General features: G+C 40.1%; 1 protein-coding gene across 1 annotated transcript in view; it reads right to left on the bottom strand.

Annotated features, from left to right (window-relative positions):
- LOC111260111 (putative neural-cadherin 2) overlaps positions 1–14,304 on the bottom strand; it is a 37,246-nt gene extending 22,942 nt beyond the window's left edge. The window contains exons 1-3 of the mRNA XM_022832611.2: positions 13,061–14,304; positions 2,298–2,489; positions 908–954 (exon numbers count right to left, since the gene is read on the bottom strand). Of these exons, the coding sequence (XP_022688346.1) occupies positions 908–954; positions 2,298–2,489; positions 13,061–13,115 (294 nt within the window). The 5' untranslated portion in view covers positions 13,116–14,304. The remainder of the gene's footprint in view (positions 1–907; positions 955–2,297; positions 2,490–13,060) is intronic.
- Between the last annotated feature and the right edge of the window lie 4,911 nt (positions 14,305–19,215).

The raw sequence follows: 19,215 nt of genomic DNA, 5'->3' as shown, positions 1-19,215 counted from the left end.
TATATATATATATATATATATAGCCAGAGATAAATAACTTCTTCCACTTTACGGGCTTTTGTTTCTAGCACACATTCTTTTCCCTCTTTTATCTTCACAAAAAAGATTGAGTAAGATATGCGCGCCCACACGGTTTCGCTACGCCCTTGAATTTCCCAAATTTGTGTGTTTGAGACTGCTGTCTTTTATATGATATCAGAACCTATTTATTTTTTGTTTGTTGTGCTATCTCCTTGTTCCTGTAAGCTGTCTCCGGTCAGCCGGCCTTCGTGCTGGTAAGCTTGACCAAAAGGCGGCAGGTAATCAAAAGAAACGGCATAATTCAAAAAGTCATAACCGGAAGTTTCCAGCGACCCGAAACGCCAATCTGCACAAGTTAGAGCAAAGAGTAAATCGTAATTGTTTCGTCGTTATTTTCGAAAAACGTTGCCACGCCTTTTTCCATTTGTTCTATACATAAAAATTTATATGCGTGTACAGGAAGACAATACACGTAAAGAAAAATTAAATAAACCAAAAACGATACGCGCGCGCTTCCTATTCGATTTCTGCTATGAATATGTTTATAAAAATAAAACGACCGAACTCAACACTTGCGGTCAGGCTGATACAGGACCGACGGTTTACGTCTTGTATGCTTTTTTCTGAATTCGCTCCTGACTGCAATGGCGGCGGGAGCAGCAGACACGTCAAGTCCTATCGCGCCGTAGTATAATAGAAAAAATATTGTTATTTGGCAGAAAGACTGAATGGACAACATGGAACGTTGCGAAACGGTGAACAGCCGAAGTAGGCAAGCGAACCGGTAGCTCGAAATCTTCATAGATCGAAGCCAAACAAAAAATCCGCTCCGATAAACATAGAGTAAAATCAGTGGTACAAAAAGGAGAGTAGAAACACCACTTACCCCGGATGATTCGCTAGACTGGAACGATGAGTGGTTTTGACGAGAATCTGCAAATGAGATGATTAAATGCAATAGGTTTTGGTAAGTAGACGAGTGTACCTCGATTTGTGTGACTGGTGAAGGCCGCCAGTTAGGGCGGAAGACATCCAGGGCTCATTGGTCCAACAGAGCGGCGACTGTGCTGGAGCCAAAAGCAAACTATTGTTTGATCGAGCCAGTACGGTTGATTGCGTGGGAGCGGGAAGGGTGGTGACTTCTCGCATCAGTAAACGATAGGTACAGCGCAAGCTCCGAAGCGTCTCGTTTGGCTTCGCGTCCTGGCAAGAACTCAAAAATAATATCAGGGACATTGGCAAAAATGAGGCGGGACCCAGCAGGCTAATAAAACACTGCTGCAATGACTGGAATTTGACCGTCTCCAGTAGAAATAGCTGCGTAGAAGAGACGACAGTCCGCCTGAGCAATATGTAATTGTCTGATATACCACGAATTAAAGCAGGGGGCGGAGCTGTATATAGATCGGAGAAGAAATCGTTGAAAAAAGAAAACCAGCTTGATACCAAAAAACGATTGCAAAAGAACAGATCCGTTATATATCTAAGTGTATGGTAAGACACAGTTGTAGATCCCGACATCTCTCTTCAACTTCCCCACCCATCCATAGCCCTCGTCAATGGCCTATCAACCGGCCGGAAGCAACACCTACTGCATGCCGGCGCTCTAACTCATAATCACTTCAATGAAAGGATACCATACGCATTCTAAATGCTACTTCCGTCACACGAAAAAATATCGGCAGACGGGGCAAAATCGTTTGGACGTGTATGAGGTGGATGAAGGGGTCTTTATAATAGCTATCGTACGTGGTAGTTTTGAACTGCAACGGCATTAAATGTAATAGCTTCGGAACTTTCTTTCTATAGAGGTTTTTTTTTTTTTTTTTTTTTTTTATAGATAGCTTTTATAGAGGGATATGGGAAAGTCATATTGTTGATGAATAAAAGGATAGATATCTTGCACTTAGTCGGAGAAATTGGAAAGAAGGTGTATTTCTCTATCCAATATAATTGATTAGAAAATGAGATTTATCAAGTGAGATGAGCGTAACAAGTATTACCACTCAATACACACACGACAAGCAATACGTATTATTGCATAGTAAATCTTGTACACAGTCTCTTTTGTCATTACAGTGATTTGTACCTGTAAAGGGGGACGAAGTGCCATCTTACTGCGGCTCCACTTCATACGCCATAATTCAGCCTGACTTGATTTTAAGCTAAGGTAAGGATTGTCGTTGAATACTATATTGTCTATTATAATACTGTATGTCTCTATCTAGGCTGGGCTACATCATTATCATAGACATATAAAAACTGATGATACTGACAATTCGGATCGGAGTCGTGTCGGAACGCATCGTCGAACGGGTTGCTGGTGTCATCGAAGTCGTAGTGAAGAGCTGTTCCGTTGGCGAAGTAAGCGCCGCCGCCGACGCCGTTCATTCCGCCAAGTCCGTTTGTGTGAGAGGGCGGCTCGGTATCATTTGCATCGGTCAGCGGTCGCATGCCGTTCTTAGATACTAAAATATTATGATCCGAGTCAAACACAGGGACAGAACGATTAAAGTCTTGTGAAAGTAAACAGACGACACGAAGTAGCGTGGAAAGAAGATCGTCAATATCAACAATAGGACTAATAATAACAGATTAAAAGTATTACTAGTGATACTATATCGCTGGAAAGAACATCGATGTGTTCTGTAGTCAGTTTTGTCATCACAAGCTTCTATGTACGACTTGAGAGCCAAAGATGCTTTTCAGAAGGTGCAACGTAGGCACTGAAGGCGGTGCATTTGGATCGAATCTTAATGTTAACAGATAAAAACAAGGGCAATAAGGGAATGCTACGGGTTAATGGTTGCAATGGTATCTGGAGAAAATGCCGAATACGTTCAGCAAAGTCCCCTTTGTCAATCTCCAAAGCAATATCGAACAGTAATTCCAAGAACCTGTCTACATAGGAGGTACATGCAGGTTTAATTAAAAATAACCAACACTCAACAAATATATTTGATAAAATAATAACAGTCTCTCAGTACTACAAACCTAACATGCTAATAATACATTTCAAGGTCATGTATCTGGAAGAATATGTTTCCTTTTGTTTAATTATTTAGGACCATATAGTTGAAATAAGAGGATATTAGCGGCGACTCTGAATTCCTCGATACAGTTTTTTTTTCCTATCTCAGGCCACGTCTTCTTGCTCATGGCCGTGTGCCGCACTTAGGTCTATATAAACCTCACACGTGAGGTAATTCCACCAAAAAATGTATTCCTAATGGCCATGATATGAAAGCCGTAGTTACAGCCTGTTTATTTTCAACGATCAGATTTTATATCTGTGGTGGCCTAAGCTTGATCAAGTCGCGGCAATCGATTCGAATTAAAATGACGTTTTACGTTAGACTATTGGTGGAACTTGCATCCGCAGCAAAAGCCCATTGCATTATATGCCTTTTAGAACTTATAGCGTATCGGCGTCTTTGTCCGGAAAACTACATCTCAAGTGTAATACCAGTGGAGGCAATAGAAAGAGAAGCAAGATCCCTGTATTTGCACATATACGTATGTACATAGACACGCGTAAACACTCATGCTATCTCTGGCACTGCGCTGAACAATCAAAGATGCTCAATATCTGTCCCGCATAGGGGAGCAGGGATGAATACGGCAACAGCTAATGCACAAAAAGGCTTGCTCTGACGCCGCAGATGTGTACGGCAGGCCATACTGGGCATTATAAATCAGGCTGTAAAGAGCAAACATATCCGCGTCATCTTTCGACCACCGTTCTTTGGCCTTAGTAGTTAACATCTAGATATGACTACAACGATGGTACGGCAAGGCCTCCTAGTTCTAACATCGAGAACATATGAAATAGATAGCGGCTTTCCGAGGGCCGTTTTTGGCCTGTCACATATATTTTTAGTCAACATATATTTACGCAGCAGCAATTCAACGCCTCCTTCAGAGACAGTTCACTCTGAGTTAAGTGAAGGAGGCTAGGGGTCCCTAGCGAATATGCGTTAAGCGTAACGGAAATTGGATAGTAAGCTTTGCCAAAATTGTCCTAAATTGTAAAACTGGGATATTAGTTACAACACTGTCTGTCGGACTGTGAGAGTTTTTTCTTTTAGCAAGGATGACATCATGAAATGGATGATACCACTAATACAAGTATAGAAAAACGCCAGCGTTACTGCTGTGATTAGTGGACATCCATAGACCAGGCGTACAACGCTAATTAATAATGCCTTATGTTAATGTTGAAGTACGCAAGCTTTTGATGTGTAAACGTCCAATATATTGAAAGGTGTTGAATCTGTGGATGAGTATGGCTCCACTTGAACGATGTGCATATCCAGCTTGGAAATGCCAAAGCAATCGGCTATAAATAAAAATCTTATTCAATCTAATAGGCAATCTATTATCCGTTAATTATTTGAATGATGTACAGATGGAGTAGCATTTGTCTATCTTGATGATCGATATAAAACTGCCGAGATGATCCAACATTTAAGCTAGCTTAAAAAATGGCACAGCACATATATATGTCGTATATTACCTGACGGGAGGGAGTTCCTTGCATAATAACTTTGTTTTCCAAGCAGCCGCTGAAAGAATGGCCTCAGCACCGATGGACGAACATCGAATCACCATAGCAATCTAATCTGTTCTTTGGCAAAGGTCCAAAAGTCCTTGCCCTTCTCAAACACTGGCGCGTTTTTATTTGCGCCCGTTTTTTCCTTTAAGATTTCATCCATGCTAACTAGCTTTCGCAATTAACGTACAGTCAGCAAGCTCCATTGCAATAAATCGAATGCCCCACATTATCATTTAGCCCTCTGTTCTAATCCGGTCGGCTAGGTCGGTGCGGTGTCTAGGTGGGGCAATTCAGTTGACATAAACAAAACAGATAAATCAAGTCATCATGAGTTGATTGATGCATGTGACAATATATTTACCAAATAATTCGCGCTTATATTTTTCCCCGTTATACATGGTTTATTGGCCCTCAGTAAATCAGGTGCGCCATTGTCAAACTACGTTAGACAAAAACACTCTGTGAATAGAAAAATCGAACACTTGTTTCACAGCAAGGCTATTTACTGTCGTGACATGTCCTTTCTGATATGGTACCTATGTACCCAAATCGTGGCAGACGCTCTTTATTTATATTTAACCGCAGCAGGGTTCCTTGCCGGTTCGGGAAGACCGCGCCACATACATCAGAGGAGAAAAAATGCTACAATGACGAAACTGTTTGAGGCTCGGGATATTATATTATAGCAAATGACCGTTTTTCATCTTCAACGACTGCACACTAACGTTGTTCCAAGCTGTTTAGACAGATTTCATAAGGAATAGTTTGTCTTTATCCTTCTCAGAATAAGGCGTGTTTCTGCTATTAGACGCTGCCAAAAATCGAAATAAATTTTAGAAAATATTAAATTAAATAAGATCGCTTGATTGTGTGTTAGTTAGATAGCTGAAAATAAGCTCTCGAATTTGTGATTTCGGAGATGAATACTTCATCCGTCGAGCTACAGAAGCCGATCGCCGTTATATGGAATAAAGAAAACAACAATACTTTAAGATTACGCAGTACAATATGCCCACTGCACACGGGACAGTAAAGGAAAGCAAATGCGGCTGCGCTGAGGTGGCCTATTCATGTTCTATTTTCCGCCTAAAAACCTTCTAGGCATAAGATTTGCAAAAAACGCGGTCATGAAAATAACTAAAATAAAATAAATTTATTATTTTCTCACGAATCTTAATAATGTTTGTGAAAATATTACACTAGTTAGAGTGATCACAAAATCTAAATAGTTTTTTTTTGGCACTGAAACACAGATAGTGTTGTGTATCGAATTATTTTACACTGACGCTTTTATATTGTATCGTACGCCTTCATTTGTTCCAAGGTCCTGCTGACGCCTGTTTGTTACCTAAGGATATTTCGAGGAGATGCGGGCGGAATAAGCCGTGTCTGCAGCAAGAAAAAGAACAATCAACTACCAATAGCAGAAGCTAACAATTTTATTTTTTTGCTTTAAGGAGCCGATCGGCGAAATGTTAGTCTAAACGGCAGTCCTGCTGATTTCGATGCATTGTGCTTTCTGTTCTTAGAAACTCGTCCTTAACAGCTAGCCGTAAAAAATCTAGACGGCAGTAAATTTATTCCAGATTTAACCTATAAGCTTTTTGTGAGCCTTTACTTTATCAACTGGTCGGATTGGTATCCCATCCTCTGACTGGAAAGTTTTCTAGATCAATCTCTAATTTAGCTAAAAGACAAAAAATCATAACCAGTGCCTTTTATGTATGAATGAAGCACGACACTTCCTATGGTTCAGCGGTTTGACGGGTTCTTTAGAACGCCATGTACGTTACGCGCTCACTCGTTGTTCTACTAGCCTTTCGAAGCTTCTATGTTCATTCCAATTTTTATTCCTTTTATACTAAACGATTTGTTCACGACATCTATATACTGCTTCATTGCGTGCCCTTCTACGCTATATAATTCTTCCGGCGGACGTTCGCTAGAAATTAAGTTTGCCTTTTCTAAGACATCCAAACAGTCTTTTGTCGAACGAGGCAGTACTATACATTACCCATCCAAATACCCTAAGCGTGTCGTATACAACCTTCTGCTTAATGTCTTCCGTGCCAGAATGTCAATAGCAGTTAAGTATTGCATCAATTCAATTATATAAAAGCCATATCAAGATATAAAAATAAAAAGTCGATAGAAAATATAGTAGCTAACCAAACTCTCCGGGTTGGAAGCAAGATGGTCGGTTGCCCTGGTCGAATGATACTGCAGCCAGTAACCAAAAATAAGGAAAATGGCCAAGCAACATAAAAACACCGCTTACTGAGGACCATACGCATCGAACATCTTTACAAGCCTGTAGGAACGAAAGGCAACTCGAATCCTGACGCTACGATGCTAATTAGTACGAGTAATGTTGATCAATTTGCACACATTCGCTAAATGCTGCCCCTAAGAAGAGGAAATGCCTAGGTCGTTTTGAATCACATCTTTTTAAGTGTTAGTTTGTTTTTCATTTAATGCACGGGACCAATGACGCCTGCATTCGAAAAAATATTCTTGTTTTACTGTTGTCTCGTAATCTCCGATGTGATGAATTCCAAACCACTTACGTAGAGCCTCTTGTCTGCTACTGGCCACTCAGGGGTTTGATCTAGTTACCGCTAGAAGAGACCGGTGGGTGAGAATCACTATTGCCTTATGTAACAAAACCAGTTGAAAGTATTGCGCACGGTACAACATCGACTGGAAGTCGCGTCAACGTGAACCGTATTGATGACCCGTCCAGCTGATGTCATTACTAAGCAGAAAAAAAAAAAGCTTCCTCAATACACTCTGAACGACAAAGAGGAACGTACAGTTTTACCAGCACGTTACACCGTATTTACTCATCGGTGACTTTCTTCTTGTGCGTACTTCATTGAAGCCTTTGGGAATCATCAGTAGTCAGTTGTCATCGTCGCTGTTTTCAGTATTTCTGACGACGACGACAGCCAACGGGGCTATTATAATGATCAACGGTACAGCTGTGCTCAGCATCGTTCAGTAGATTCAACTTGTCTATTTGTTAGGTTTGCTTTTCCTTGATGAGAATATGAAGGACATCTGTCAAATGGCGTCACAGGCCGTCCGCCGAGCTAAGCAAGGGGCAAGTTCAAACTGGTCAACCAAGGGAGCCGCCAAGATGGCGAAGGCACGATTTTCGTTGGAAGAATGAGCTCGGACTAACTAGATCTTGTTGTCATCCTGTACCGTGTCATGTTTGCTGGAAGTTAATATGACAGAATCTCTGCTGTTACGGGCTGGCAGTCACCATAGTTCATTGCTAAACATCACTTCAGCGCGACACACCACACTCGTATGATCTCAGCTTCTTAGATAGTTCCGCCACACCTCATCTGTACCTATACGCCACGATGTATTATTAAGGTATTCTGTCTTGATGCTCGGAGTAAAACGAAACGACCAAGAAAAGAATTCAGGTGTATGACTCCGTCATTTTTATTGCCTACTATATTTCGAGTTGGAAAATACGCAGACGCGCAATAGTTTGTTGGCGCGTACGAAATAGCCTTTAAGATAACTGAGACATCTACTATCCACAGAAATCGACTGATGCCGTACTGTATGCAAGGTATATCAAAACGGATCGGTACCTGTACAAAAATACGTCGCTATGCAAATGTTTATAAAGAGGAACGGGTCATTTGCCCCAGATCAAGAAGCTAGCAAGTTATTTGCGAGAACTTCTCTATATACTAGTTACTTCTTAAAAGAGACACCCTTATTAGAATTCCACTTAAACGTTCTCATCTTTAACGTGTTTACGTTCCCTGAAGTAAAAACGCTTTAACAAAGCGTCAAACCCGTACCCAATGAAGTCATGCAGCACGGACCGAAAACACTTCATTAGACTCAATACAACACGAGGATGCTTTTTATAGCACATTACGAAGACCGATACGAACAATTTTAAAGTGTCTGAAACTGCAAGTAGAAATGAAAACTGTGTGAAATAGCGTCATTGTTCGAATTAACGAAATCCACAAATTTCTTTCTCGTCTTCAGAACTACATCAGATCCTGTACGTGTTACAAGATATCAAATTAATTTATAGATACTAATCGAAATTACTGTGTACGCTATCAGTATAATCAGAGATATTATTCGCAATTACGAAATATATAAATATTTATTCTGGCCATGTTATTAATAAACTATCTTATTATAAGCTTGGAACTGTCTTATCAAGCGGCACTCTTGCTAGCGAAAAGTCGCCATTGACGAGGCATCATCACGAGCACCTTGAGACAATTCGAATACAAAGATGCTTAGAGAAATTACCATAGCTGTGTCCGTACCAACAAATTCAGTGCCAGATCGACGGCGCCAGGATTTCCACGGGTAATATTTACTTTAACAAAAAAATATAGTGTCAGAAAATGCCCTATATATCGGACCAGTAATTAGTAATAGTTGGTCGAAATCGTTGTTATCACTGCTTCTGGCAACCAAAACCGGTAGATCTGTAGGAACAGCGTATTATATTCAAATATACAAAGAATAGCCAGAATACGTCAAGTTACTCCAGCTGTTTTTGACGTGCAGACTTTGCATGTCCGTTCAGGATTGCAGTTGGGTTGCCTTGATGGACATGTCATTTAGTGTTAGGCCATCATCAGTGTCATTAGGCTTAGTGTTTGGCCTAATCGATGCGCGGGGTTTTGTAAAGGCTCATGACGGAAGCGTTGTTCAAATTTAGCAAAGGTCTTTCTTATTCAGAGAGGTAGAACGCCACCAGATGGATCATGATTATTACAAACCCCTTTTAATTTTTTCTCCTTGACACGCTTCCGCTGTCCTGAGGAATTTCTCTGAGTGCCTTTTTTGCTACCCATAGATGTTGGGAGCCGATTTCTGGCCTGAAACACCGACGACGAGGGCACCAACAGCAGAAGTATGACGGCCAGCTCAGTGATGCGAAACAATGCCGCAGGACACAAAAGTTTTTGACTCTATAATTTAGCAAGAGCGCTGTCTACGTCCAATTGTAGACGAAGACCCGCACGGTATAAAGTACTGCACCGTTTGCTATAGTACACGTGTATAAGGTATGCGGCACACGTCTAAATCTACGACTTTCATCAATCAGATCCCGTACGTAACGTTTTTCGCCGCCTGACACGCTGTTGTGATTCAGCTAGCTGAGTTTATATGTTCGGCCTGGTCACGTCCGACATAAGACAACTGCTAATGGTCCTTACGGCAGCTGATCTTAGTGCTGTTAATACCATATCGCAATAGACAAGAACAGCGATATCATCAATCAATCAATCAATCAATTATAACGGCAGCTCCATTTACAGGATCTGTGTTTATACAGTGGTATTTGCAGTTGTCCAAGCGAATGAATTGGTTTACGTTGCTGAGAAGATTGTTGGATCTCGATAATGCTAGGTAAATCACAACCTGGGGCCATATCAGTATATGTGCGAGTCTACTATTCGATGCGATAATGCTCAGCAATATAGGACTGTATAATTATATGTAATGATTCAACAGCTATGCTATATGTCTCAACGACTTCAGCTACCCCTAATGCTCCATGATTGATATGTACGACGAAAGCTCCAGTATTGATCAGGTATAAATAATCGATGTACGTTGATTGCTATTACGTTACATCTAGACCACGCTATGTTTCGTAAAACTAGTAAATGATTGAAATTTAAATGCTAGCTTATGCGATGTGATGAGTGTACCTCAATATTAGCTTCGTTATGGGGTTTCACCTCCTACAGGACTCAATGAAATTTCTAGCAGAAGAAAACATAGCAGAGACATAAATTAAATGGACGCATATTTATCAAATATTTTACCACACACTTCCTAAATTACTTATAATTAGTATATGTATACGCGATTTATTCACATGGGAAGAAAGGATCATGTGCTTTCAGCGACGCGACTACACAAGCTCCCACTAAAGAATTCTAATGTCTTCTTATTAGGAGATATTCTCGTATCAAAACTCTTATGGAAATCGTCCCGTCGCGTAATGTGGAGTGGCTGTACGCCACTTAAAAGCTTCCGAAACATGTGTGGGTATATCGAATGATATATGAATGCTTTTTAGTTATTTGTCATCACGAACGAGATCGGTTTTTCGTTAGAGCCCTACGAGATTACGTAGAGTACCTGGGTACCGTGTTGCTCTATTTGCCGTATTAAGTTTCTAAGCATTAAATACATAGGTAAACAATATTCATGTACTCAGGCTAGCAGAATGTTAGTGTAGTGAAAAGTGTAGTATGTAATAAGAAGAGACGAAATGTTTATACGATTGTTATAATGTTTACGCAAAGCAAGCTATGATGTCGTCTGCTCATGAGATCAAAATGGAGCTCCAAACTATTTGTTGCAGATTGACGATGCGTAAAAATGACAAGAGTACTACTGAGTGCTTTAAAAATACACACTTTTTCAGAAGCAGTATACTTTCGAGGTCCAATATACTCAATATATCACCACCCATGACAATGTACGTTTACTTAGAAAGGGTTTTTGTAGCCATACGCACGGGAGACGCGCACAATATCGAAAATCTAGATCCACAAATATAACTCTTTGCTAAAGAACAAGAACTGCTGTAGCTATTTCTAGTTTAAATGATAAATGAAATCAGCGAACCATGTCGATAATATACATAAAATATTTCACATATTGTAGCTATGGCCATATGATTCTCCGTCAGAGCGGACGTGAATCGCTGATTTTACTTCTGTTTAGCTTAGCTAAGGAGCGCATAAAAATGGGGCAACCGTTTTGCATCCACTCCGCAATCGTAACCAGTATACTTCATACTGGTACCGTAAATAAAATCTGTTGTACGCATTGTGACATATCGTCAAGCTGTGGCATTTTCTCAATAATTCCTCTACATTTATATTCCCGTGTACCTTTGCCATATTTTCACACCTTCAGCCATTTATATTTAATGATCTGTGTCATCACTGGCGGTGATAAGTGTTTTAACAACGAGAATATTTCACACAGATAATAGATCCTCTAAATACTTCAGTTTGTGCATTTTCTATATCATTGACCCCTTGTCTATTAAGTCACGTTTTTCAATCAATTGCAAAATGATTTTCCTATGGTCTTTCTCTAAACGATCTTTCAAATACTAGCTTGATCGATAAAGTACTATAATTGATAAATAACAAACACACCGCTTTTGCTCTGGCTATATCTTTCTCCTAGATGTCTTTAAATCGTTAGCCATAAGATGATCAGAAGCGATTGGGTACCTTGCTACGGGCAAGGTCACCTAAAAAGATTGATGATATCTGCGGAACGAATCTTTAGAATAGGAGGCCGACCGATGTGAGAGACAAACACGCTGTGGAAGCATGAGATAAGAAAGCTATCGCTTAGTTGAAGATAGTTTTGCTGGAAGAATTTTAAGAAAAGCCCCTCAATGTATTGTACGTGGGAGACAGTGAGATCGAATGGTGCGGAGCTCGAACGTCGACTAGGTGTGTATTTCGTAATTGTTGTAATGTAAACTATGTAATTTGCTTCCAATAATCAAGAAATATATATTAATACGAAGAACAGTGTATTTGGTACTATTTCTGGCTATTGAATAGATTAATGTGCATTATCTATTTATTGATAGCTGATCGCTTAGTAAGCTATGAAGGCTAACGGGACTCAGAGTCTGATTCAACGCAAAATCTACGCTTCCTTAAAGGAAACAGGATATCAGTATAATAGGCATGGTGTACAATAGTCGTTGTGTCAAATGAAGTTCTATTGTCAAGCGAATCATCTCTGATATTTAGCGGGGAACTTTAGTGTCGAATTTATCTACTGAATGTAATTATTTATCAGCATTCCCTACTTGGGGGCAAATTGTCGATTTCCGCCAGTATCTTATTGTCGTAAGCATAAGCCATAAATTTCCTTATTTCCTTAAAGCCTGCCTACAGAGCACGATCCAAATAAGCCTAATTCAATATAACACAGAGACAGATAGATATCTGCTCACTCCAGTGAATATAACCTAAAAAGCCCTATCATGGATAGATTTATAGATGTTTACTCTTTTCGAAGGCTTTTCAAAGGATGATTGCTTATTGGGCAGCTAAAAAGGATCATAAAATGGCGCATGAACAACAAAATATGAGTACCGGAAAAAATAAGGACTGCTAAACAACCCTTGCTAATGGCCTTTTCAAATAATACGATCTGAATTGTTTTTAGCGCGTACACATAGAAAGCACACAAGCTCCAATATACAATGAAGTTATCCTTCAACCTTAACTAGGAATAGTACGCACCTAAAATGCGTACGTTTCATTGTACGTTTTCCCTGTATTTATTTCTTCTGGACAATTATTACCGACAGAGATTCGGTTATACCCGTGTAGATATCATTTTAAAAATGTCTAGCTGCTAACTACATACGGTGTCGTCTCGTAGATCACAATGGTGTTCTAGGTAGGTAACAACGAGATCACTTACCGAGATAGGTACTAGCACCTGTTAACACGAACAGGACTTTTAACTGATCAAGCATTTTTATTCGAACTTGTTTAGCCTTCGGATGTTATCCTCTGGGGTCCTTACAATGACGTTGGTCTAACCGGGTAGAGCCACCGTGAGTTAGAGAAAAAAGATTACCGTCCAGATATCTCAAAGAGACGTTCGCGCACTTTATCCGTCGAGATCGCCTTTACTTCTTGCATTATGGCCGTTTCACTTGTCACGACGACTACAAGGTCAACTGAAAAAATTGACTAATTTTGCGAATTCGTCTTTGGCACTTTTTTTCTATCTATATTTCCGTTTAAATACACTCCTTTAGCAGCAGCAGCAGCAGCAGTAGTAGTAGTATCACTACACGTAGCATAGTATGTTTCTCTCCTGTCTGATTATAGTATAACAAGGTCATGAATAGCACACTTCAGTTATACTGCACTTATCAATTCGGATTGAAAGATGCACACGTACACACACGACAACCTGTCACACCAAACCATGACAGATGATAGGGGTTCACACATATAATTAATTGTGCTTTAAGTTGGGGTATTGTATTAATACACAATCGTATGATCCATTTACACGCTGGATAGATAGACTGAAGCATCAATACGAACTCAACACCACTTTTATGTCGGCACTTTCTGCTTTTGTGTATTGTACCTACTAACAGGAACTTATTAATACCCGTACGGTCGGTGGTTGTGGTGGCAATCGAGCCGCCGACAATCGCCTGAGTGTCGCTCCCATCCTGCAGACACGTAGTTAAGGAGGAATTAACCGATTCTGTACGGACACTTTAAGGCTACGTTGAATAGACCCAAGATGTGACGACCGGGCGCCTATGTCCACTTTTTGTGATTCACTCGAACCACTTGTCTTCTCGTGCATAGACTCGGGGGCATGTCCGACTGCTGCAGCATGATCTGGCTTCCCGGGGTGCCTGACACTTGTCCTTCCCTTCCTAAAAGACGCTTTACCCTCTCCCATGGATAGTGTCGCCCTCTAAGTAGGAGCACGTGCTTCCTCAACGACGTTGCTCAAATCAGATCGGGGCGTTAAAGAGAAAGAGCTGAAATGCATAGTGCAACAAGCGACAGATTGCAACTAAACACTTCTAATTTCGGTTGTCTGTTCATTCTTTTATGTACTCGTAATAAATATTTACGCTTAAACATTTATCATCGCTTGAAACCATAAAAAGTTCTAGAACCATAAAAGATTCTGATATTTTTACTATATATGCTGAATTAAGAATTCGAATTATAAAATTCCAAAATTAAAAAGTTGATTTTGATAGAAAAGAAAATTAAAAAAATTGAATTATTAAAAATGATGCACGTTCATCATTTGCAATTCCCATATAATTGAAACTAATCAAAGGATGCTTCAATACCAATTATCTCAAAAAGACATTCTTAGAAGAACGTCTATTCCAGATAGTTTGAACTGCGCGTAAAAGCCTTACTCGTTCATAATGTAAGCCGAGTGCCTCTATACAAAACTGTACGTTAATATATCAGAAAGATCTGCGTACTGTTATAGCCCATAATATGCAGATTAGTTTAATTTTTTTTAATTAAAAAAATTCAGATCATAAATGCTAAAAAACGTTCTACTCCGGCGTCTGCTTCTGCCCACAGTCTGATCCACTGGATTGTAAAGAGCTTATCATTAATCACTTTTAGGTATGCACGCATTCAAATCTTGCCTGCCAAATCGTTTATGATAAAAATTTTTTCTTAGCGTTTTATCTTGAGGGCATTCAACGAACATGTTGAGCTGTTACATGTTAATATTTCTTATATTATTTGAGAAAAAAACAGCAACGAAATTGAAAATCTTTTCTTACGAATTAACAGATATAACGTGCTAGGGATATATGTATTCTTAGCAAAATTCTGTCTACATCGACTTCTTGAAAATGCCTAGACCTAAGTCAAGAAACATGAATGGGCTATCGGCCGAGAATTGTTTAAGGCGCAAGGCCACTCAGTATTTTAGGATACTGTTTTGTGATAAAAATCGTATAAGGGTAGATTGCCGATGCTAGTTTTGTCCCTGGCAGACAAATTACGGATGTTATGCATACACGTTCTGCACTTAACAGTCAGTTTTAATGTATGATTACACTGTAACAACGATAAATATGTGCACATACGATAGTATCGTTCATTTAACTAACTGGCACTTGAAATAGTTATCATTCAAATTGAAATTTATAGATGCAGTACAACTTCCACTATCGAAGCCTGGATCTCTTCGAGAAGCCCCGCAAAATATCCGATAGCCCGTATACTTTTCTAAGAAAGTATTTAACACGGGATACCTTCTCATGACTGCTATCGCCATATGTACAGAATCATCTAAATAGATTTCGGCTTCTAGCAACTTCGGCTAAGTTCCGACCTTCGAATACAGTTGCAGTTGATTTCCGGCGGAGTCAATATACATTATAGATACGCAATGATTATATACGTATGTGCCGAACGAAGCCATCACACGGTGGCTTCGTGTTCTCGTACTGTCGTTTGTAGTATACGTTAGATGGTTATTCGTAGCATAGGGTTTGACAAATTGTCTGAAACAGTCGGATGGAAACGGAGGGCCGTCTTATTTTCACTGTATACCACATCCGATGTCCGCTGCTGGTTACTATCAATTGGCCATATGCCTCTCACTCAGGCCATAGAAAGCAAGTCTATCGAGTCGAAACCTAACGGTGTCGCTGCTCTGACTTGCCAGCAAGGAGTATTTCGAAGTGTCATGCACAGATAAGGCGAAAGCGACGCAAAACAGCACGTGACTCCTATGTGAGACAACAGGGTCTGTAAATAGTAATCGCAAGAAAGACTCGAGCCGTTTAGAGTTTCACAATACAGAGAGGCCGAATGCCCTACTGGGGCTTCCTTGGCTCTGTTCTCTTGTCGTGTCCCCATTGTTCATACAGAGCCCTGCTTTGGTGGGTCGTCTAAGAACCTTGATTACGCAGCAGCCGGCACAAGCAGAAGATGTTATAAATTTTAGAAGACAACCAACCATTCTATATAGTCTAGACGACTATCCATAAAAATAGCATGTGCACACAGAGGTTTTAAAGTTTGGCTAGTGGTGATTATAACATAGTTTTATAAGCTGAGACGGTTCGGTCCCGTTGTACGTGACAGTTTTTAGACATTCGAATGGGTCTATCCTGAAGAAAATACTTTTTCTAAATACATATTGGAGCAATGGGAGACGCGCGGACCTTGGTCGACTCAAAAAGGGAAAGTCAGGCAGCATTATATTGTTGTATATGAGCGGTTGCAAACAGTGCGACGTATCAGAATGACTAGAATTAGCTTCGATCTTGGAAAAATCTCGAACAAGCGCTATCTCGAAGAGGATCTTTCATACTACTATCTCTAAAAAGATCAACTCTTCCTCCACCAACTCATATACGACACCAGCTTTCGTCGTGTGCTGACCTCCCCTTGACCTGAACTACGTAGTAAGTAGGTAAGGAAATAGAATCTGCGACATAAGACAGACTATTACTTTACTACTACATATTAGAGGTATTACTGTTATCTACTGGTATTAGCAAGGTCGACTTGAAGAAAAACACGGTCGTATAGATACTATGCGAGCAGGTGCATTCCGTGTTTCCGCATGAACTGTTTCCGTCGTAGTTAAGGTGTTACCTGAGTATAATCTTCTTTAGAATTTTCGACAGTAACCTTGAAGTTCAATTATACTATTACTATTGTAGAAGGCGGTCTGGTCGAAGCCCATTTAATTAGAAATAGTGAAAGGTAGCTGCAAGAAAAACAATTGGTAAAAAGGATTGCATTGGGACAGTTGTGTAGTCACGGCCACCGTATCACGCACCTGTAACAGCTAACTTTTATCTTCAAGTACTTAGACGATACCGGAATGAACAAATATAGTAAAGGAGCGGACACGGTTAACGATGGTCAATTCGAGGCTGGATAGTTGTTACATCAAGCTTGCTCTTGGTTGTGTTTGAAATTGGTTAAAAGTGGCTCGCTCTGCAACGGGCTGTAACTCTTTCGTCTATGCAGAACTGTCTCGTTTACTATGGTATCGTTTCAATCTATATTAGTACTTGTAATAATGGTATTATTGAAATTAGTGAAGTATCTTGAAACTTGTCTTCTAGCCTGATTAGCTACGTACGTCTAATACGCAGATAGGATTTATCTAGGCGAGTCGAAGGTTTGCCTTGAGGATTCACGGGCAAACCTGGGCTGTAGTGCGAGAGAAGGGGGCATGGGAAGTAAATAGATGTTTGACAAAAAAATGCGGAGTCTCGGCAGCACCTTCCGGGCAATGGCATCAAACATCTTCCGTCCGATACGTCTGCTATGCTTCCAAGTGTCTAACAGTGGCAATAACAGCCGATGCTGGCCCTAAAGATTTTTCCCTGTAGGCTCAGATTTGATCTTTTTCGCTTGTTCTGTATCAATCATTATAGTACAGCACTGCATGATACAGCGCATACGTAAAGCAGCGGCTGATTGCAGATCTGCCATTCGCCTCCATAGCGCATTTACGCTGCCATATGTTACCCGTCTGCACCCGATAAGGTTGTACGCGGTAAATTTAAGATTCTATTCTTTGAACTTAAGGGCCTATAATGACGAAGATTGTTATTTGCTCTTATGTAGCGGCTGCTCCGGTACGTTTACCACGTTGAGCAAAAAAAGGAGACGTAGTTACTTGGCCTTTTTAGCACCTTTAGCTTGGTCAATACTGGGTCGTTGGACGGCGAATACTACCAGAAACAAGAATCTACGAAATAGCGTTTAAAGAATTACTAGGTCGTTGGATTAAGGTATATTATAGATCATACTGCTTTAGCGAGGATCATTAATAGCTTGTTCATGGATAGTTTTGATTTAGAGGAGCCACTGGTTTGCTCAACTTCCATTGTACATATATAGCTTTCGCCGCTCTGTTGCGTGGTGTAAACTGTGATATTTGTCGAAGTTAAGTATCGTCCGTAATATAAGCCAATAGTCACCGTCATTCTATCAGTTACCAGCCGAACCAGCGCCTAATCGGTGTCAATCTCTTATGAAGGAACAATTCACTTGACCCGCTACATGTCAGTCAAGCATAGCAGAAAGAGAGCAATGATCCATAGTTCTTCATCAACTATCATGATGCAATAAACGGTAACGATACAAAGAAAAAACCAAGACAACATGATTACGCATGCGCAATTGTAGTACCCGGTTGATATACTGCCTCATAGGCTGGTCCCATGGGTGAAGGGTTCCTATACATCTGTAGCTAAGCATAGATACTAAATCAGTCGACATCATCAACAAGGAAGATCTGTTGCAGATTACAAGGACGCTCTTATTACGTATGTAAATTTGTTTAACAATGAATGTTTTTTCTTCTCTATTCGATGTCTCTCGAGCCATTGCTCAGGAGTAAAGATCATCAGTCTTACTTTTTTTTCTTTTAATGAAAATTCGAATGAGGAGACAGTAATAAGACGAAAACCCATTCGGTCAGCGTTTGAAACAAATATGCATGATGAAAATAAATAGGACGGGGAGCTTTTTTTATTAAATATCTTCGAAATGGCAACCCTGCGCAGAGCGTCGTGCATGCCCTTGTCCTCTATGTAATCGACAGTATAGAAAGCACTTTTTCAATGTGGCAACTTTCGGCACTGATATAAAATAAGGTACAGCACATTTTCCCTATTTCTATTCGAAATCATGACAATGGGAAGCTTAATTTATCGCTTAATTGAGGCTTCGACGCTCTTGCTGGCCTGTGAAGTCGTCGGTTGTACTTCGAATGTCGTATAGACTTCATAGCTTTACTAAATATTTTTAAGAGGTTCAGCTATCAAGACATGTATACATATTCAGGGTAGACTAGTCGGATGAGCGTCTTACTAATGTAAGCGGCAATTAATATTCCTATGGCTATGACAAACATGGCTATGGCTACAGGTAGGAATAAAGCGTAATAAAGACATAAGCTTACGCCATTTCCTGTGGCAAGCATGATGCGTGCTGCTAGACGCTGATGCGACATGTATCGCATTGTTTTCAAGAACTTTATGACCGCAATTGTCTTATAACTATATTTATATAAACATAAAAAAA

The sequence above is a fragment of the Varroa jacobsoni genome, unplaced genomic scaffold (genome assembly GCF_002532875.2).
Source record: "Varroa jacobsoni isolate VJ856 unplaced genomic scaffold, vjacob_1.0 scaffold_401, whole genome shotgun sequence".
NCBI classification, from domain to species: Eukaryota; Metazoa; Arthropoda; class Arachnida; order Mesostigmata; family Varroidae; genus Varroa; species Varroa jacobsoni.
The sequence above is the reverse complement of the archived record's forward strand: the minus strand, read 5'-3'. Positions and strand labels throughout refer to the sequence as shown.